Genomic DNA, 23,560 nt, shown 5'->3' with positions numbered 1-23,560 from the left:
ATCCCCTCCCAGATACTATAGGTCTCATGGGTGGGTTAATGCCATCTTTATGGACTTTGGGTAACCCATGTATAACAGATAGGATGGGGTTTTCACTATAAAAGGACTGAAATAAGTCTCTAGTAATAATTTCAGACCTAAGTCATCCAACATGTTTTTGACACTTTTAACTCATCTGAGTATGAAGTCCTGATCTATCTGTTTATAAAACTTCGCATCACTCAACATATTAACCATAGAACAATTATAATCAACAGCATTCATGACAACAATTGGGCCGCCTTTATCTGCTGGCCTTATACTAATACTTAAGTCATTCTGCAACCTCTTTAAAGCTTCACATTCATCCACACTCAAATTATTTCTAAGGCCTTGCATGTGTTGGCCACAGTTGTATACTTATATACATTTTCTTCTACTAATTTGTCAAATGCTTGAAGCAGAGGATGACTATTAGGCATATACGTACTAGACCTCTTAAAAGTACTTGACTTTTCCATGTGAGTGTTTCCCATCTCTAATTTCAAAGTAACATCTCTAACAAACATTTTAAGGTCAACAATAACATTGGTTAATTGGCTCTTACATGTGGGTATAAAGCCCAAACCTTTATTAAGAATAGATTTTCCAAAAGTGTCCAAAGTCCTTTTTGAAATGTTCCATACTAAGTCATCCCTACCTGATTCCACATTTTCTTTAATGTGTCTCCATTGCCTTTCTGAAGGAAACCTCCGTTTCTGTCTCCCCAGACTTATTGATCGTGCTCTCTTTAGACCCTTTTCTTCTGTAGTGATCAGTAGAGGAAACCGATGAAAATTTACAACTTTGTTGTTCATTTCTGGATCCCTAGTTGTAACTGTTCTAGTCACACCTTTAGGATGAATGTCTGATAAAGGGGTCTCATTTACAGCAGTGGGACTAAGTAATTGAATTTCATCCCTTTGTACCACTGAACAGTTACTTTTTACTAAACCAGTTTTAGTCCGTTCTGTTGTAACAACAATTTTTTCTGTGTTTAAGGACTGAACATCTTTATTGGCTGCTGCATTCAAAGCTACTGGTGTACTTCGACTACCATAGGTAGTCGCATCTTTAGTTCTTGACGGTTTAAACATTGTAGCTCTCTCACCTTGTGGGCCATTATTATTAACAACCCTAGGCCAAGTGAATACATTACCAAGTTGGAAATCCCTGACATCTCTATCAATTTTAGCTTTCTTTTGTAACAGTAACCTCCTCTCAAAAACGGAGACACTATCCAATAGTGCCTCCATAGAAGCATTCACATTAGTCTTATTAAACTGTTTACATAAATCCATTTGATGTTTGCGAATAGATTCCCTGAGGCAATCTTCCTCAGGTTTAAAATAATCTATCAACAGAGTCATATATTTCATACTAACCTCTAGATTGAGCAACTGCCATTTCGCCAGGAGGTCGGGGTATTGAGTCCCATAAGTTAGCATTTTGAGTACACGTAAACCCCTTGGAACAATCTGTTTGGAAATGCATGCTTCAAAATGCTGCCTCTGCAGCTGTAGCCACTTTAGCATGACAAAATATGTTTCCAACTTGTCTATCGCCCTCTTCAGGTCTTCATAATCCACATCTATAGCCTCATCCACCTCACCTGTGGAAGTGGTTTGATATGAGAGCAAAGGATTATTAGCTTCAGACACCATGCTGAAAAACCTTTCATAGGAGTTAGAACTTATATCTTGTCTGTGTTGACTTGATTCAGCTCTGCTGTTCAGCTCGGAACCCATCTGTATAACCTCAGGTCTGTAGTTCAATTCAACTACCGTAGTTGAACCTTCTGCCATGTCCCTGTGGAAGGATGCAGCCACCAAAAAGTAAAGGAAATATACAACAAAAAAGCAGACTAAAATCCAGGGGGTAGAAGCTGTGCTTAAGAAAATAGGAAATATCACCAAAACACAGTATAAAGCAACAGCTACCATGCAGAGTTCAGTTCAGAAAATGTTGCAAAATCACATAAAAATCCAAGGAATAACCAGTCCGTGGAAAAATCAAAATTGTTGTTTATTAGTGCACTCAGTAGGTTAGCGCTTTCACAAGTTAGCTTCTTCAGACCATATAACTGAGTGAAAACCAAACATCCATTTTAAAAACATGCATCACCAATGAGATTCTTACACATCATGAATGGCTCATTAATTATTAAGTGCATTATAAAATCACATATAAATTCCATTACATCATTTAAACATCAAACTATTCCTAGAAAAAGAATAAACAATCTAAAAGTGCATTTAAATGAACACTCAAAAAACAACCTTTAAAAGTCAGAAACATTATTCTAATTACGGTTATTGACTTCATGTACGTGACATATAAAAACTATTAAAAAATAAATAATAAAATTATATATATATATATATATATATATATGAATGGAAATGTAATTCCTTTATTTTGAAAGACACGCAACAATTTCTGAAAGAGCTATATGTCTTTTGTGATAGTGCTGATATTAATAATTTGGAACTTGTATTAGTAACCCTCGACGTCCAGTCCTTATTCACCATTATTCCGAATGATGAAGGGGTGGCTGCTGTGAGATGCTATTTAGAAAGGCACAGTGACTATGATTGTAAATTTATTGATTTATTGTGTCTATTATTAGAGACCATACTTGAGAATAATCTATTCATGTTTGATGGCACTTCCTGCATTCAGCTTGATGGCATGGCTATGGGCACTTCATGTGCCAATAGCTACGCCAATTTCTTCTTGGCTATGTGGGTGGAGTCACAACTATTTGTGATGGAACAATTTAAGAGACGTGTGGTCTTCTATAAACGTTTTGTTGATGATGTCTTTTTCTTATGGAATGGTGGGTTAGATGAACTTGATGAATTTGTTCATGCGATTAATCAAATTACAAATTACCTTAGGTTTTCTATGAATTTTTCATATACAAAAGTTGCATTTTTTGATGTTTTTGTAGAGAGATTGGAGGATGGTTCCTTCACTACAAGTGTCTTTAGAAAGGTTTGTCATAGAAATGCATTACTTCACAGAAGGAGCATGCATCCCAATTACGTTTTTCGTAATGTTGTTAAGGGACAGGGGATGCGTGTCTCGAAGCTGAACAATACTGAAGAAGGTTTTGTTAAGGGAATGTCAGATCTTAGAGAGAGGTTTGTGAAACGTGGTTATAGCACTGCTGATCTTGATGAAGGTTTGTCCACCACTGATGCAATGAGAGAGGACAGAGCTAAGCCCTATTTTTCAAGCCATTCAAATAGTTTGAAATGGTTAACAGAAGCAGATAACACAGTGAGAATTCCCATGTACTTTACTAGTGATAAGGATAATGCTATAAAAATGTTTCAAAAACACTGCGGAGTATTGATGACTGACCCACAAATTAAAGAATATATAGGGGACACTCCAAAATTTAGGTTTAAAAATAAGAGAAATATAAAAAGGATATGTCATAAAAATGCTAGGGAAGCCAGAGGAGACATAGTAGGTACCACACCTTGTGGTAAGTGCAACTTCTGTCAACATGTTAGACGTATTAACATATTTATACATCCTGATACAGGGAGAGAATTTAGGTTCAATTGTGTAGCCACCTGTGGAACGGAACATGTAGTCTATATGGCTGTCTGTGGAGCATGTCAGTCTTTCTATGTAGGAAAGACTGACAGACAATTCAGGCACAGAATAAGAGAGCATTTATATAATATCAGAACAGGCACAGTGACTAATGCACTAGCGAAACATGTCATGTCCATGGGACACGAACACATATTTGAGTTTGTGGTCATTGAAGTGGTACATTTAGGTATAAGGGGAGGCAATATTAGTGCTTTGACAGAAGAAAGAGAGGCCAACTGGATTATCCGACTACATGCTGATGTGGGGAAATGTCTGAATGAAAGGGTTTCTTTGAAGCCCTTTCTTCGGACCAAAAGGTTGAAGGTTCGATAGATGTTACTAGTTACATCTTTTTTCATATATATACATTTCCATTCATATATATATATATATATATATATATATATATATATATATATACATATACATAATTTTATTATTTATTTTTTAATAGTTTTTATATGTCAGGTACATGAAGTCAATAATCATAATTAGGATAATGTTTCTGACTTTTAAAAGTTGTTATTTGAGTGTTAATTTAAATGCACTTTTAGATTGTTTATTTATTTTCTAGGAATAGTTTGATGTTTAAATGATGTAATGGAATTTATATGTGATTTTATAATGCACTTAATAATTAATGAGCCATTTATGATGTGTAAGAATCTGATTGATGATACATGTTTTTAAAATGGATGTTTGGTTTTCACTCAGTTATATGGTCTGAAGAAGCTAACTTGTGAAAGCGCTAACCTACTGAGTGCACTAATAAACAACAATTTTGATTTTTACCATGGACTGGTCATTCATTGGATTTTATGTGATTTTGCAACATTTCCTGAACTGAACTCTGCATGGTAGCCAGTTGCTTTATACTGTGTTTTGGTGATATTTCCTATTTTCTTAAGCACAGCTTCAACCCCCTGGATTTTAGCCTGCTTTTTGTTGTGTGTGTGTGTGTGTGTGTATATATATATATATATATATATATATATATATATATATATATATATATATATATATATATATATATATATATATATATATATATATATATATACATATATATATATATATATATATGTGTGTGTGTGTGTGTCTATATGTGTATATATATATATATATATATATATATATATATATATATATATATATATATATATATATATATATATATATATATATACACACAATGTGTGTGTGTTTGTATATATATATCTATGTATATATATATATATATATATGTGTGTCTCCGTGTGTGTGTTTGTGTCTGTGTGTGTGTGTGTGTGTGTGCACATATATATATACATATATATATATATATATATATAAATATATATATATATATATATATATATATGTGTGTGTGTGTGTGTGTGTGTATATATATATATATATATATATATATATATATATATATGCATATGTGTGTGTGTGTGTGTGTGTATATATATATATATATATATATATATATATATATATTATATATTTATATATATATATATATATATATATATATATATATATATACATATATATATATATATATATATATACATATATATATATATATATATATATATATATATATATATATATATATATATATATATATATATATATATATATATATATATATATATATATATATATATATATATATATATATATATATATATATATATATATGAATATAGCATTGAAGTTATGATATTGGAAAAAGAAGTAATACAATAGAAACAGAATAATTTCTGACAGAATGCCTAGCTGTAGGCTTTAATATTATTTCATGTGATATGAATGTACTAAATGTAATTTTGTAAAAACATCAAAAATGGGGTTCGCTGAAAATAAAGGAAATAAACCTCACACTTGTTTTTGCATCAAGGCCTCTCCCATGCATGTCCTTCTTATAATGTGAAGATCAAAGATGTGTGCAGAAATTTAAAGAAAATATACAGATCCTATAATCCACAGCAAAGTCAAAGCTAGTGTATCTGCTGCACTGAAATGTGTAGAAGAGACCACATAGTATCTAATTAACTATTGGTTATGTCTGTTATCTATTTCTGTATTACTTGTATTGCCTGCCTGGTTGCTTTGGAGACTTTCTCCCTTAGACTAATGGAGAACAGGATTGACTACTTGAACTTTACTGGTCAGCAAATGTAATTAAAATAGTAAAGATGTTTTGCGAAATATACATAAGCATTTATGTAGTACTATCAGTAAGCATTAGCTGTGCTTAGGATAGGTGCTTATAATAATATGCCATTTAAATGTCATGTTTCTATTAAATAATAATTCGGTGTGCCAATATATAGGTTTTATAAGTGTGGTGTGCAGTCTGTTATGAAGTTTCATTGTTACATATACTATCTGCCAGGTCACAGTTTTTTTTTTTTTTTTTTTTGTCATTGATTCATAGGTGTTTACAATGAACCACAATGCAGCAGTGTAAATCTGGATCATGGAGTTCTGGTTGTTGGGTATGGAACATTAAATGGGAAAGATTACTGGCTGGTAAAAAACAGGTGAAATCACTTTCTGCTCATATCTAGTATTACTAAAGTATTTTTATGTGCCTAACATACAAGACATATACATACATGCATATATGTATTTGTATACATAGCCCTGTCATGATAAAAGTCCTTCACACCTAACGCAGGTTCTCATAAAGTTAAACATTAATTTTATATATAATATTTATGTATGTTTATAAATACCTGCCTGTCTATCTATTAAACAACATGGAGAAGTGATACTTCTTGAATACTGAAGTTGCTAGCTGAGACTTCTTAAACTCAGGAACAAAGAACCACAAAATATAGCCAATCTCAGCCGAAACTTCAAACTAATCAGGCACTTATAACCTGTTTAGAAACTGATAATTCTTTACTGGAAATTAAGAGATATTAAATAGATTATTGCTTTTACACTTAATAGAGTGTAATCAAATTCACATGGGTATAATGTGTGTGACTATGTATGAGTACATTTGTATTTGGATAGGGTCATGATTGTGACTATCAGAGTGTGTCCATATTTCTCAACTGTACCTCATTATGAGGAATGTACCTCATCTGTGTTCTTAAAATGTTCATGTTTCTTAGGTCCAAAGGTTCGTATTTCCAGTTTCCCAACTAATTATTTAAGTTATGATTGAATTGGATTAGGGAGGAACTCTGTTTTACATGGATGAAGAGCCTGTTGCAGAGAAAGGGTAGTCTTTGGGATACATACCTGTCTCTCCAGCAGGTCATATTTATATCACAGTTCAAACACCAAAAACAAGCTTGGAACAAACATTTCACTGAAAGCTGGAAAGACAGGTACAAGAATTGTACTTAAAGGAAAATTCCCTTAAAAACGTTTTTAAAATCCCTGCTCATAGATTTAAAATCCAATCCTTTTATTTATACATAAAATGATGAACGCTTTCGTCTTTTTTTTTAAAAACTTCATCAGACAAACAATCCAATTACAATCATGCTTAAGTATTTTAAACCAATAAAAATCACTTAAATTTATTTCATTTTTATTATTTCATTCAAGTTTTGTAAACTGCTATGAAGTAAGTGTTTTATGAATTGGGCGGAGCTTTTTGGGAGGCTTGAAAATCACAGTTTTATTAAGTAATTTTTATTGGTAATGTAGAATGATTTCCTCACTACTGTCGACAAGTGATGGTCAAAGGCAAGATTACTGTCTATATGTGTCCCCAAGTCCCTGACTACTGCTTCTATTCTTAGGGGTGTGTTGTCAGAATAATAGTTACCAGGAGTGGATCACTTCCCAAAGGATTCTAGTATGCATTTCTTGGCATTTAGTTTTAGTCCATAGCTCTGACACAAGTTATTTGTCTCTGTCAGCCCTTCCTGGAGACAATTAGTGTTGGTGGAGGATTCTGTGACTGCTCCTAATGTGCAATCATCTGCAGATTTGGTCAGCCAGAGGTCCTTGACATTGGCCTTGACTTCAGAGAAGTAAATGCCAAAAATAAGCTGTCTCATGACTGATCCCTTAGGGACTCTGCTTGTGACTGGCCGTGTTGTAGAGGTGGACTTCCCAATTCTAACTACCTGGGTCCTGTCTGTGAGCCAGCTGGCTATTTAATGGGTAACAGAAAGGTTTATACCTGACCATTTGAATTTGTCAGCAGTGCCCACGTGGGGGTATTTTGTCAAATGCCTTTGCCAAGTTAAATTCATCATTTCCATGATAATTCTCTCCACTGTTTCCACTTCATGTTCCTCAAAGTTCCACATTGAAAGAGTCTGTAATGCATGCAGTGTTAGGAATTATTTAAATGAGAGCCATAGTAAACAGAAATCATATTAATTCATTAAAATGTATTTTTGTAAGCACAAACAGCATATTTTAACCATCCTATGACCTTTCTAGTTGAAGATGTCACACTATGAGGTTAGTGTTCATCATTTTGGAGATGGAGGGCTGAGCACTGTGTGTGTGTGTGTGTGTGTGTGTGTGTGTGTGTGTGTGTGTGTGTGTGTGTGTGTGTGTGTGTGTGTGCCTGTGGTGACTGTCCCATTGACTAATAATGTGCATATGCGTGTCCATGTTTGTGTGTATGTTTCCGTAGGTTTGCTGTGGTAATTTAATTCTGGATTTGATGTGCCCCCATTATCAATGTAGTATGCATGTCCCACTGACATGTTTTCAAAAAACACTGTATAATATTTTTTATTTTCTTTCAGCTGGGGCCTTTCTTGGGGTGACAACGGCTACATTTATATGTCAAGAAACCACGATAACCAGTGTGGAATCGCCACATCTGCCAGTTACCCATTAGTGTAGAGGTAATGATCCATATAATTTGTCAGTCAGGATAAGCAGCAAGAAATAGTAGCTGAATATAAAGTCTGTTTTACTTTGCTTGCAGTTATCCAATATGTTGTAACATAAACCATTTTATTGCACTGTAGCTTAGCTGCATAAGGCAAGACAGGTTCAGGTGAACAGTGAGAAAGCATAATTAATTCAGACCAACGTAGATACAAGCAGTAAAGTAACCTAATCAGTATTCAGATCAGCGCTGTCTTACACTTGCCTGGTAATTTAATTTCCCATTTTTCTCTTGTCTACTGATGATGTTTTTATTTAACAACACATTTGTAAATAATAGCTGAGTATGTTTACATTTTTGTGTAGCAGTTGGCAGTTGAAAGTAAAACTCCTTGAAAGCTTCATGGCCATGTAGACAATGCATTGTCTTCTGCATTGTTTGTATAGCACTCCAAAAACAAATGGTTCTGCCACCAATTCCACTTAAAAACACTTGAAACTTGAAAACTTTAATAAAATATACGATGATAAGATAAAATAAAATAAACATACTGGCTCATAAACCAGATAAGCAATTTTGGTATAATACCTTCTTTAAATCCTTTGACCTCCTTTTTTCTGGATGAAAACCCTTAGTGATGAGGTGTAGCACATAGAAGGATTTCCTGACTGTTGTGGTTATTGAAGGTGAGACCACTGTCCACCTGTGTCCCTAAGTCTCTTATAGGTTCATAGGTACATAGGTTTATACTAGGCTATCTGCCCTAAGGCATTTATAAGCCTAGCCCAAATTATTGTGGCTTACGCCACCCCTTATATGAAAAAATACTGTGCCCATTAGTTTGTTGTGCCTCTGTCCAGCAGTGACACAGAGTTGATTCCTGGGGTAAACCTACAATCTCCCATCCACAGGTCTAGATTTCTCTTGAACAGAGTCAGCGAGGTGCTCTGCCTCACATGGACCGGGATTTTATTCCACAGCATAGGGAGTCTCTGAGTGATAAATCTATCCCTCCAGCGCGTCCTATTTATATCCGTGCTAAGGTTTAAGTCACTTGCTCTAGTGGTTTTGGTGGATTTGGATTTTTTGAGGTGGAGCATGTCCATTAATTCGGGTTGGACATGGCCTTGTATGTCAGGCACATGTCACCTCTGAGCAGACGGTATGCGACTGAATAGAGCTGGAGTTTCTTCAATCTGGCAGCATATGACAGATTTTGGAGTCCCTTTATCCTTTTGGTGAGGAACTTTTGGGGTCTCTCCAATTGCTGCAGATGTCGGGTGAGATACATCCCGAATGGGGCATTGTACTCGATCATTGGTCTGATAAGTGAAGAGTACAGGGGAACAATGACCTCACTAGATCTGGATGTGAATCCCTTCATGATCAGGTGGGCAATGTAGAAGGTCTTTCTAACCACTTTAGCAATGTGAGTGTCAAAAGAAAGGCCACTGTCAACCTGGGTCCCCAGGTCCCTGATAACCTCTTCTGTGCTTAGTGGATTGCCACTTATCACACACATAGGAGGATTTCCTGACTGTTGTGGTTATCGAAGGTGAGACCACTATCCACCTGTGTCCCTAAGTCTCTTATCACACTTTTGGTGTTTAGTGTACTGCTACCTATGTGGTGATTAATTGGTACATAGGTTAATACTAAGCTAATTACCCTTGCAAGCCATTGTAAGCCTAGCCAATTATCCCTTGTGAGACTCAAACCCTGCACCTTGTGCTTGTAAGGGAAGCACCTTAACCATCAGGCCATCCTACATGTTGTGAAACTTTTCTAAATAGTTGTATGTCTAATAAAATATCCCAAGATGTTCTGCTTCTGATTGTCAACACTTTCAGGACATTGCCTTATTCCAGCCCCTAGCCAAGTCTTAGCTGCTGCAGCCAACCTTGCATGAAGAAGTAACTACCATCTGTTACAGTTTGCTCAGTCAACAATTTCAGTGTCTTGTTTGTTTAAGATTTGGTTTTTAATATTTCATTATGTCAACTGATTTTTTTTCTGGGTACTGTTTATACTGTCTTTTTAAGGTCAAGCAATTTAGACATAATCAGTAAAAACAACAAGATAACCACTGTGTGATTCCTTAAAACTTCTTGATGTCCATAACCATTAGGGTGTCTGCAAAGTATCCCAACCAACAAACTAAAACAATGAGTAAAACGGTCACATAAACTAATCAGTAAAAATTACAAGAAAAATCTAGCTAAGCTAGATTTTCCACTGAGTGATTCCTTAATACCTCTTGTGTTAGAGGTATATGGGATATATGCAAATTACCCCTTAAAATATCAGATGTTTCAGCTGTATGGCAGTTCTGAACTTCCATGAATTTTTTCCTTTGTAAGTCTGATATGGACAAATTCAGACCAATAAAGCCAAACCACACTAGCTGTGGACATGCATATGTTGTGCTAATGAGGCCATAAGAAGTCTGAAACATGCATGCCCACACCTAGTGGGGCTTGGTGTTATTGGTCTGAACTTGTCTATAACAGACATAAAAGGGAAAACAGTCATGGGCATTCAGAACTGTGGTATAGCTGAAACACCTGATGTCCTTAAGGGGTCATTTGCATATATCCCATATACCTCTAACACAAGAAGTTTTAAGGAATCACACAGTGGAAAATCTAAGTTGGCTAGAATTGTTCTTGTAGTTTTTACTGGTTGGTTTGTCTGTGTGATGATGTTGCTCATTATTCAGACATTAAGGTAAAAGGTGCTTCGTTTTCTGACTAGAATTGTACTTGTAGTTTTTACTGGTTGGTTTGTCTGTGTGATGATGTTGCTCATTATTCAGACGTTAAGGTAAAAGGTGCTTCGTTTTCTGACTAGAATTGTTCTTGTAGTTTTTACTGGTTGGTTTGTCTGTGTGATGATGTTGCTCATTATTCAGACATTAAGGTAAAAGGTGCTTCTTTTTCTGACTAGAATTGTTCTTGCAGTTTTTACTGGTTGGTTTGTCTGTGTGATGATGTTGCTCATTATTCAGACATTAAGGTAAAAGGTGCTTCGTTTTCTGACTAGAATTGTTCTTGTAGTTTTTACTGGTTGGTTTGTCTGTGTGATGATGTTGCTCATTATTCAGACATTAAGGTAAAAGGTGCTTCGTTTTCTGACTAGAATTGTTCTTGTAGTTTTTACTGATTGGTTTGTCTGTGTGATGATGTTGCTCATTATTCGGACATTAAGGTAAAAGGTGCTTCGTTTTCTGACTAGAGTTGTTCTTGTAGTTTTTACTGGTTGGTTTGTCTGTGCGATGATGTTTCTAATTATTCAGACATTAAGGTAAAAGGTGCTTCGTTTTCTGACTAGAATTGTTCTTGTAGTTTTTACTGGTTGGTTTGTCTGTGTGATGATGTTGCTCATTATCCAGACATTAAGGTAAAAGGTGCTTTGTTTTCTGACTAGAATTGTTCTTGTAGTTTTTACTGGTTTGTTTGTCTGTGTGATGATGTTGCTCATTATTCAGACATTAAGGTAAAAGGTGCTTCGTTTTCTGACTAGAATTGTTCTTGTAGTTTTTACTGGTTGGTTTGTCTGTGTGATGATGTTGCTCATTATTCAGACATTAAGGTAAAAGGTGCTTCGTTTTCTGACTAGAATTGTTCTTGTAGTTTTTACTGGTTGGTTTGTCTGTGTGATGTTGCTCATTATTCAGACATTAAGGTAAAAGGTGCTTCGTTTTCTGACTAGAATTGTTCTTGTAGTTTTTACTGGTTGGTTTGTCTGTGTGATGATGTTGCTCATTATTCAGACATTAAGGTAAAAGGTGCTTCGTTTTCTGACTAGAATTGTTCTTGTAGTTTTTACTGGTTGGTTTGTCTGTGTGATGATGTTGCTCATTATTCAGACATTAAGGTAAAAGGTGCTTCGTTTTCTGACTAGAGTTGTTCTTGTAGTTCTTATTGGTTGGTTTGTCTGTGTGATGATGTTGCTCATTATTCAGACATTAAGGTAAAAGGTGCTTTGTTTTCTGACTAGAATTGTTCTTGTAGTTTTTACTGGTTGGTTTGTCTGTGTGATGATAATGCTCATTATTCAGACATTAAGGTAAAAGGTGCTTCGTTTTCATTTCTTCCCATCATTGTGGCTTTCAGTTATATGAGGTGTGAAGCAGACTAGTGTCGGGGGGGGGGGGCATCTGCATTAATTTGTTTGCAGCATCTTGATGTTTGTTAATTAACATGTGCATCTGAGTTGTGATATTCAAAGTCCCAGTTTTGTAACACTCACTATTTCATTTTTGATTCATAAATATTTCTTCAGGAACTTCCAAGAAAAGATGTTGCTCGTTGCGTGTTTATAATGAGGGTTTTCTTGAGTTGTAGATGAAAACTGCCTTTTATTAGAGGCATTTTCATTTTTACCTTTTTTTGGTGGCATGACATAAAATAGACTGAGCAAGTGCATGACAGTTTATGTTATTGGAATCTGTGAAGGGCCAGATGTGTTTTAACTGTATGTTGTTTTGTTTGTGTGTGTGTGTGTGTGTGTGTGTGTGTGTGTGTGTGTGTGTGTGTGTGTGTGTGTATGAATGTGTACAGGTCTCTGCACTGGTCTGTCTGTCCATGTCTCTGTCTCTATTTCTGCTGAGTTGGTGTTGACTAGTAACTGTAATATATAATGTCTACATTTGCCTGTAAATATTTTAGGTGAATAATCTGCTAATGATTATTTTCAACTGATGTCTGAATATGTAATTTGAAAAACAATGATTTAGTCATTTGTTCCCTTTTATAAAGTATGTTATCTTTGTTTTTACCTTCAGATGCAGGTTATGGCTGAAAAGCATCCCTTAACTTAGTTTACAAATAAATAAATAAATAAAGGACATATTTCTGTCGTGGCTCTCGTTGCACCACAAAGCCACAATGACCACCACATATCCAGGTTACTGCTTATTGACGGAGCTTCTTGAGTGTATATATGGCCTAATCAATTAAGCAAGCAGCTGATAGGTGACCACATATTCGGTACAGGCCTTGTAACACCAGTTTTTTTAAAACACCTAGACCACAGCACTTTTATGGTATGTTTTCCTCCCCTTTTCATTCCAGATAAGATGCGCACATTGGTAATTTTGATACAGCTTTTGAGCTAGAACTAAACTGTGAAATCAGGTTAAAAACAACCATTTTGTGACACACCAGTACCATTTTAACCTAATATGCTCCAGGGTAGGTTTTGATGCAGCTTGGATCTTGTCACATCATTCAAAATGTTTTGCCTTTTCATGGTAGTTTGTCTAGGTCACTTCCATGAACTGAAGAGGCTGCCTATTGTCCTGCACTGATGATGGTTCTACTGCATGTCTTTAAACTCTTACACAGGGCTTTTAGTCTGCATTTTCAAAGTGAATGCCTCTGCTTGTAGCTAAGTTAATCTTTGTATAAGTGTTCGGCATGTGCTTACCTTGATGGAGTGTAGTAAGACTCCTGAGTAAATGAGCGTCTCCAGTAACACTCCGAGGGTGTGTACAGTGAATATCTGCTATGGCCATTGTTGTTAGTTTTCCATTTAGGACATAAGAAGTTTCCATTTATGGTAGAGGAAATGCTCCATATGGCTATATGAAGTTAGATAGGGTAAACAGTAAGGAAAGAAGATTATCTTTTAATAACAAAAAAAGTGTTTAGTTCAGGAATCATTTTTATTGAAAGTACTGAATGATCAGAAAGAAGTCAAATGTTTTGGCAAAAGTCTAATACTATAAACTGAACTTCCATGTAAAATGGTCACAGAGATCCCACTGAGGATTATACTGTTAAACGAAAAACAGGTGACAACATGGTGTCAGGGAGCAATTACAGTGATCAAGTGCTCTCAACAATGAAGAGACCTGGGTTCAAAACTAAAATGGGTTTATTGCATAAAGCACTTTCGTCTCATAAAAGCCACGAGTTCTTCAGAATAAGTACATTGTGTACATCAGCCCATTTTGTAATATACCATTAAATTTAATTAGAGAACATGTTTAACAATCAATCAATCCCTTAAAGCAACAACCACAATTTAATACAAAAATACAAATACTACAACTTCTACCAAAAATATTTCATTTTAAGAAGCACCATGTTTGAGAGCTACCTTGATTTATGTTTATAATTTAGCTGTACAAAGTTTTAAACTGGGAGAGGAAGTGTAAAGGATTTCTATTTAAATTGCCTCAGCAGTTCTTTATATACTAGTTTATTTTTCCAGTCTCCTCCTCTAGCATTACTATCAACTTGTTTCAAAATACGAAATTTAAATTCATTAGCATTTTTGAACAAGTTTTTTGGGTCTGTGTTTTCCATTTCCAAGAATAACGTTTTATATTACTAACTGCGTGACTCCTGCAGGGAGTTTGTTTTCTTCTACACTGTTACTGAAGAATTGGACATATTTCTCAGTCATTCTCCCTCCCTCACGTAGCTTTCATAATTCATTGACATGTACTGCTTGTCTTGTTGAAGTCTATCATTGTTTGTTATCTTGCTGGTTCTGCTGGAAATTTTATTTTATATATAAAGGAAAACTTCTGTCTTCAAATCTTCACACCCCTTTCACATCTAGTTATTCCAATTACACCACATAGGAATACAACAAATGTTTCTTTTAATTTTTGTATATTGATTTTATTTATTCAATTTACTTTAGTTTTCTTGGATACTCTTTCTCAGTATTGCTTATTTTCATCAGAAGCCAAGAAAAGAATGCAAAAAAATCAGTTAAAGTTACAGTATGATAAATATTAGGTTTGAATGCATCCCAAAGCTGGTCACTTGCACGTCACTTGCAGGTGAGATTATGTAAAAATCAGTTAAAGTTACAGTATGATAAATATTAGGTGTGAATGCATCCCAAAGCTGGTCACTTGCACGTCACTTGCAGGTGAGATTATGTAAAAATCAGTTAAAGTTACAGTATGATAAATATTAGGTGTGAATGCATCCCAAAGCTGGTCACTTGCACGTCACTTGCAGGTGAGATTATGTAAAAATCAGTTAAAGTTACAGTATGATAAATATTAGGTTTGATTGCATCCCAAAGCTGGTCACTTGCACGTCACTTGCATGTCAGATTATGTTTCTGAAAAGCTCATCAGCTAAGGGACTAAGAAACTGGGACAGCAACTGATAGTGTCCTGTTGTAGGAGAGGGCACACATCCTTGCCAGTTGATTTAATGCTGCATTTAATTTCCTTCAGTTTACTCATTGTTACAACATTTCATTTCATTCAGTTTACTAGAACCACTGCAATAGTCAGATGACAAGATGGATGCCGATGGCCGTGGTCCTGTGTTATTAAGTCATCAGTTCATACAGGATTAAGATACAGGCAGGAATGGAAAGTTATCCTAGGAAGGATTACTTATGCCAACACTGATTGTCATGATGATCTGTTCCTTAAGCATTCTTTCCAGGCCCCCATTTTCACATGGTCATCTTTGTAGGGCATCTGCTCTTCTTTGCTAAATGCTATTTCCTGATCCAAATTAGAGCCTGCCGGTGTAGGATATGCAAACATGTCTCTTCTTCTTCCTTCTTGGGAGAATCATTTTGGGTAGGACTTATTCTTATGACACATCGTACGTGCTGTAACACGCTGTACCTTTTATCTTTACAAGCCTGCTCTTTGCTTATGTAACTATGAGAACCTGCAACTTCTATTTCCAGATGGAGGAGCTCAAAGGAAAAAGGAGGCACCTCTTTGTGGGTGCAGGAAATTACTTCTTTACCCTAATGCAATCAGCTTTCATAGGTCAGCTGGACTTTATACTTCATATGCACCCTTGTGTTCATTAGCAGTACAGTGCTGTTTCTTCCTTTCCTTAGGTTTGGTGGTGCAAGGGGTTCAGTAATTTATATACTTTCTTATCAGACAGCCAGCTTCTCCCTTAATTCACTTTGACTTAGAAACAGTGCCCCCTACGTAAGTCCACTCTTAGCAGTTAGGTTGGGCAGGAAGGGAGACGTCTATCTTATTTCATCAGCCCTCCCACTACCCCACTTGTCAGATGTTAGCTCTCAGCACTTTGTTTCACTTCTGACCTACAGCCGTTAAATTTTTCCACACTAATATTACATATGAAGAATAAGAAGACAGAATTAGTAACAGACATAGATTTCCAAATGTTACAGTGTAACATAACTTTTAGCTGTCCCTGTTTTTTTGAAGAATATCCATGATTTTGCCTCTAAGTTTTACTCTGTGCCTCATAAAACTTTTGATTTCTCTGATAAATCACTGAGGATTGATATCAAGTCGATGGCAGAATTAGAATTTCATGTTTGCTGTTCTTCATAAAAGGTATGCTGCTGTAAAACCTGCTGTTCTATTATTATTTTAAAGTGAATTCCAGTAATGTTTACAAATACTCCCTGATTTGATGGGAACTTTATCCTCCATTATTTTTGGTTTTGTCCAAAATTACTGAGTAAAGAAATTTAGAACTGTGCTTCGTGATGGCCAGGAAAGAGAAAACAAATGGTAGAAAATAAATATGTGTATGTTTATGTTTATGTGTGTGTGTGTGTGTGTGTGTGTGTGTGTGTGTGTGTGTGTGTGTGTGTGTGTGTGTGTGTGTGTGTGTGTGTGTGTCTGTATGTGTATGCGCGCGTGTGTGTGTGTGTGTGTGTGTGTGTGTGTGTGTGTGTCTGCGTGCGCGCGTGTGTTTGTGTGTGTGTGTAGATATATATATATAGGAGCATTACATAATCCTGAAAGCCCTAAATCCTGAAGACCAAAATCCTGAGAAACAACTAAAACACAAACTGTATTACTTTTCTCCAAGTATAAGTAGGGTGGCAAGCCCATCTGCACCCCCCACTCCCCCTGCTACTTAAATATATCAACTCCAAGATTGCACTTAGTTCAAGGGTAGTATGTTTCTGTATGTACTTGTGCTGAAATATAGCAAGTGTTGGTATCCTGTGTGTTTTCAGGATTTTGAACTTTCAAGATTTTGGTCTCAGGATTTTGGTCTTCAGGGTTTTGGGCTTTCAGGATTCTGTAGCACTTCTCTCTCTCTCTCTACATATATATATATATATATATATATATATATATATATATATATATATATATGTGTGTGTGTGTGTGTGTATATAAATATGTATGTGGGCAAGTACACCCATGAGTGTGAATGATGCAGTAATGCAGAAAAAGAGAAGAACGTATATATGCCAACATAAACTAAAGAATAGCATTAGATGTGGTTGTAAACAAAACAAATTGCAGTGATACCCAGCTGCCCTTGATGAAGTAATCAGTTAATAATGTTCAGCATTAGCAAGATTTAATTTATCTGCTGTGTCCTAGTGTGAGTTAATACACGTTAGTGTTAAAATAGAAACAATGAATATGTGAGTCATTGGTTGTGGTGAGCAAAGACCCTCAAATACTGATTTATCAGTTCACCGCACTAACCACAAGCCTGTGTTGTCTTGTTTCCTGAAATTGAATCTGTGGCAAACAATTTAGGTAACCTTTACCTTCTCTTATTTTAGATGCAGATGTCTCCATTGCTTTGAACATTGTTTGCACCAAGAAAAAGAAAGAATTAAAGAAGAAAGCATGAGTACAACTGTATAAATAGTAGATTTGTAAATTTACAAGCACATTAAAAATAAATTGCAATACATTATTTTTATATGATTTGAATACTGTTTTTTTTAGTTTGCAATGAATATACTTGTAAAAATAAAGTAAAGATGTTTATAAAAAAAAAGTTAAATAAATATTTACACATTTTATTGCACTTTTCTATTCTGATTTTTTTTTCATCTGATTATCAGAATATTTTTAAGCAATATGGGAAGAAAAGCAAAGTGTTTTTGGAATTTTATAAAGTACAACAGACAGCAAGGTATAAGCCCAAAAGGAATTTAATAAAATAAATCTGTCAGTAACACCAATAACAGCACTCTAGCGCCTCAGCTTTACAAAAGCCTTCAAGGAGTACCATTAGAGAAAAAAGTACATGTCTTAAATATCCACAATCACTTTAAACAATCATTGATTAAACAGTTTATACAATTAACAGTTTATACAATTAACATTAATTATTTAAAAGTATTTCTTAAAGAAACACACCATTTAATCAGACATACATTTCCAGCAGCAGTCTGTATTCAGACCCTGTGGAATTTAAGTACCATATCTTAAAATAAATAATGTTTCCTTGTACAATAATTTATTTCTAAGCAATTCATTATTATTATTAACTGATATTTGTTCCAGAATAGTAGCTTTTATACCAAAAGGACTGCTATTATGAAAAGATTTATAATGTTATGCCAACGGACTTTCCACTTTTGATTGTCTAATATCTCTTAAGTGTTCAATTAGTCTATTCTTAAACATACGTTTAGTTTGACCTATGTAATGCTTTTCACAGCTACATTTTATAGCATAAACTACCCTCTCCATAGTATATTAATAGTTACCTACAGTTTGAAAATATGTCTGATTAATTTTAGGAAAAGTAGCTAGTACAAATTCACATGCTGTGCAATTCCCACATGGTTTCATTCCTTTCACCTGAGCTTGTATTAACATGTTCTCTTGTGGTTTTTTAAACTTAGTATGCACCATCATATCCTTTAAACTTTTCCCTCTATGAAATGAACATAAATTTGGTTCATATAATCCATTCAATTCATGAAATTTAGACAAAAACTTCCAGTAGTGTTTAATTACTTCCTTAACTTTCTCACTCAGTATATTATAGGTAATAACTACAAAAAATTAGTTTTCTCCAAGCTTCTGGTATTATCTTGGTTGCCAACATAAGACCCCCCCCCCCACTTTTTTCTTGTCTGTTGCCGTATTTTCTTAAGACTATGCTCCACAATTTATCATATTTTCTTTTCACAAACATATTTGCAGTACATAATAATTCTTCCTCAAAATTATGGTCCTTGTTGCATATTCTGGAAATTCAATGTATGTTTGGGGTGACAGCTATCGCCCATCATAAATTAATTGACCACCCCAAATTTTCTATACAAGCTTGTCTTTATTTCTTCTCCAACTACACCCTCTAGGGTAATATCAAGAAATGAAATGTTATTGCCATAACTCAATCCATCAAATTGGATCCAAAATCTGTTAACTTGTAATTGTGCAACAAATTCTGTCACCAGTTCTTTACCACCTTCACACAAGAAAATCAAATTGTCTGTATATCTGAAGTAAAGCTTTGTGTGTTTCTGAAAAAAATAAATTTGTATATATATATATATATATATATATATATATATATGTATTCTGATTCAAATCTACCCATAAACAAATTTGCATACATTGGTGCAAATGAAGCACCCATGGCTGTACCCTGTAACTGATGATATAAAGTATCTTCAAAAAAAAAAGTTATTTTCTAAACTAAATTTAACTAAATCCATGGTACAATGTGCTAATGGGCTGTCACCTAAAAAATACCAAGAGCTTCCATACCATGCACATGTTTAATATTAGTATAAAAGCTTTTTACATCAATAGTTATCCAATAAATATTTTCTTTCCATCTTATTCCTTTTATTTTTTTGTAAAAATTCAAACAATCTCTAATATAAGAAGGGAGATTCAAACTTCTTTCAACAAACATTTGTGTAATATTATAGGTTCATAGGTTCATACTAGGCTATCTGCCCTAGGGCATTTATAAGCCTAGCCAGAGTGTGTATGGCTTTCGCCACCCATTTTAAATTAATTTTGCTATGCCCTTTTTCGAGGTTAGTATACTGTGCCTCTGTCTAACAGCGACACAGAAGTGATACCCGGGGAAAACCTACGATCTCCCATCCACTCATCAAGATTCCTCTTTAAGAGAGTCAGTGAGGGACTCTGCCTAACCTGGACTGGGATTTTATTCCAGAGTGAAGGGAGCCTCTGGGTTATGAATCTGTCCCTCCAGCATGTCCTATTTATTTCAGTGCTGAGGTTTAAGTCCCTCGAGCGCGTAGCTCGATGGGATTTGGATTTTCTGAGGTGCAGCATGTCCATTAATTCCGGGTTGGACATGGCTTTATACGTCAGGCACAGATCGCCTCTGAGCAGGCGGTATGCCACTGAGTAGAGCTGGAGTTTCTTTAACCGGGCAGCATACGGCATCTGTTTGAGCCCCTTGATCCTCTTGGTGAGGTACTTTTGGGGTCTTTCCAGTTGCTGCAGGTGTCTGGTAAGGTACATCCCAAAAGGGGCATTGTACTCAATTATGGGTCTGATGAGGGATGAGTAAAGAGCTACGATGACCTCCCCTGATCTAGATGTGAATCCCTTCATGATTAGGTGGGCTATATAAAATGTTTTTCTAACCACTTTGGCCACGTGGTTGTCAAATGAGAGATTGCTATCAACTTGGGTCCCCAGGTCCCTAATTACTTCTTCTGTACTTAATGGATTCCCACCTATGTGGTAATTTGTGGGCACTTTGTTTTTACCAAAGGGGATGACTATACACTTTTTGGCGTTTAGCTTGAGGCCATGGCTCTGGTGCCAGTTGTCTGTTTCTATGAGGCCCTTTTGGAGGATGCTTGTGTCAGCTGGAGAGTCTATTATGGCACCCAGTTTGCAGTCATCTGCAAACTTGGTCAGCCACAGTCCTTCCATGTTGGCCTGTACCTCCGAGAAATATATACCGAACAAGAGAGGTCCCAAGACTGAGCCTTGTGGGATGCCACTTGTAACTGGTTTGGAGTCTGACATGGCTCCAGCTATTCTAACTATGTGGGTTCTGTCCTTGAGCCAGTTTGCAACCCATCTAGTGACATAGGGGTTTATATTTAAGCTGGTGAGCTTATCTATAATGCCCGAGTGGGGTATTGTATCAAAGGCTTTTGCGAGGTCCAGGTAGGCTGTGTGGACCACCTTCCATTTGTCAATGGCCTTGGTGACTGTTTCAAAGAAATCAACCAGGTTTAAGAGGCAGGATCTGCCCTTAACAAAGCCAAACTGGGTAGAATCCAGTGTCTGTAGGTCCCCAATATCTTTATTTATAAGGTCCATGATGATCCTTTCCATAGCTTTGCAGACAAAGCTAGTGAGACTTATGGGGCGATAGTTTCCAGGATCCCTTGAGGCACCACCTTTGTGAAGAGGGACCACTGTTGCTGTACGCCACTCTTTGGGTACATATCATGTAGTAAGGCTGAGATTGAACAGTAGTTTTAGGTTTGGGTTTAGCTCTTCTTGGAGTTCATGTAGGACGCAGCCCGGGACACCGTCTGGTCCCATTGATGCTGTGTTTCTTGCTTTGGAGAGGGCATCTCTTACCTGAGCATCTGAGATGTCAGGAGGCAGCATTCTGCTGGGATAGATATTTGCCCTTTTGGTGGTGAGGGGGGGGGGGAGTTTGCGCTGAACCTGTCAGCTAGGATGTTGTCAATGTCTGTGGGTTCGGTGTATTTTTTGTCATTCTGGACTAATTCTGAGCATATCTGGGAATTCCCACCTAGGCTCCTAACATAACTAAAGAAAGCCTTGTGATTATCTTTAGTGTCCTGTACAATTTTTCTTTCGATGCTGGCCTTAGACGATTTTATGAGTGCCCGTAGTTTTTTGCTAATACTGATCAGAGATGCCTTCCCTTTTTGAGATTTTGCTCTGTCATGTAGTAGCTTCCTCCTTCTATTGTATAGTTTGTTTATGGCTGGGGTCCACCAGACAGGATGTCTGCCTTTGGAGGATTGGGTCTTGGTTTTATTTGGGATTGCATGATCCATGCATTCCTGAAGGTGTTCATAGAATGCGTTTATAAAGGATTTTGTGGTCTGGGCAGATATCCACAGGCCCAGGGGCTTTGAAGGATTCCACCTCGGTTTTGAGGAGTGTGAAATTTGCTTTAGAGAAGTTTTTCACTGTGGTTTTCTGGGCATGGGGTGGGGTCGGGATGTGAATATCCAGTGAGATTAGTTTATGGTCTGATCTTACCAGTGAGGGATACACTTCTGGTCTGGAGCATTGAGTCCCCATGTTGGTGATGATCAGGTCCAGTATGTTTTCCCCTCTTGTGGGAGTGGTAACAAGTTGTTCCATAGCATTTGAGTTTATAAATTCTAGGAACATTTGGGCTAGGGTGTTGGAGCTAGAGTAATGCTCCCAGTCTATGGTTGGGTAGTTGAAGTCACCCAATATAATGGTGTTTGGAGAGATCTTCATATTTTCCAGTGTTCTCAGGAAGGCCGAGTGGGGTTCCTGGGTTTGGGAGGGTGGTCTGTAGCAGGCTATAAACTGGAAGGCAGTTTTACCCAATGTTAGTTGCACATGGATAGTCTCTGATGCTTCGTGCTGTGCCACCAACCTGGAGGTGCAGGTATCTTTGACGAATATTGATACTCCCCCTCCTTTTGTGGTTCGGTCTAAGTTTTGGGGCCGAAAAGCATGGTATGAGGTATAACCTGGTAGTGCTGGGGTGCTCTCGAGAGCCTTGAACCAGGTTTCTGTTACTGCACAGATATTGATGTTCTCCATGCTAAGGAGAGTTTCAAGTGCGTGCATCTTGAGGTTTAGACTTCTGGCGTTGAGTAGCATTACTCTTAGTTTCTTATCCCTTGTGATACCTATGGAGGTGGGTTTGTCTTTTGAGCCTTGCCTAAAAAAGGCACTATGGGGGTAGCAAGAGCCTTTGCCAATATCCGAAAGCCCAGGGGTGACAGGTGCAAGCCGTCCCTAGCGAAGCATCATGTCTTGTCGAGCATGTCATCCCAGGCTGACAGGCATTGGATCCCCTTTGAATGACACCAATACTTAAGCCAATTGTTGAAATTGATAATGCAAAAAACAGGTAAATGCAAAAAAACAGGACAAACTTTAAATTACAAGTGCAAAAGTGCGCTAAAGCTGGCTTTAAAGCAGGGGGTTAGAAAGAGATAGGAAATGGCCCAAAATGGCCCATAAGCTACAGGTCACTGGGCTGGAACCACTCCTCAAGGGACAGATAGGCTGCTCAGAGCTCCTCACTCTCACTGGTGAACAAAGAAGCTTCCTCCTATTCAAATAAGGATATGGGCAACACAGGAACTATGACACAAAACGGCCCATAAGCTACAGGTCACTGGGCTGGAACCACTCCTCAAGGGACAGATAGGCTGCTCGGAGCTCCCCACTCTCACTGG

At 36.5% G+C, this 23,560-nt stretch overlaps 1 protein-coding gene across 2 annotated transcripts in view; it reads left to right on the top strand.

Moving 5' to 3' along the window:
• Positions 1 to 18,093, top strand: part of LOC122811220 (procathepsin L-like) — a 136,119-nt gene extending 118,026 nt beyond the window's left edge. The window contains exons 7-9 of one of the 2 annotated variants that reach the window (XM_044082915.1): positions 6,059 to 6,164; positions 8,352 to 8,453; positions 17,951 to 18,093. In XM_044082915.1, the coding sequence (XP_043938850.1) occupies positions 6,059 to 6,164; positions 8,352 to 8,451 (206 nt within the window). In that variant the 3' untranslated portion in view covers positions 8,452 to 8,453; positions 17,951 to 18,093. The remainder of the gene's footprint in view (positions 1 to 6,058; positions 6,165 to 8,351; positions 8,454 to 17,950) is intronic. The other variant, XM_044082924.1, reaches the window with a different exon arrangement.
• Positions 18,094 to 23,560: the final 5,467 nt, after the last annotated feature.

This window comes from Protopterus annectens, chromosome 1.part1, assembly GCF_019279795.1.
Source record: "Protopterus annectens isolate FY-2018-M chromosome 1.part1, PAN1.0, whole genome shotgun sequence".
Lineage (NCBI taxonomy): Eukaryota > Metazoa > Chordata > Ceratodontiformes > Protopteridae > Protopterus > Protopterus annectens.
Note: the sequence above shows the minus strand (reverse complement) of the source record. Positions and strands in the feature narration are given on the sequence as shown.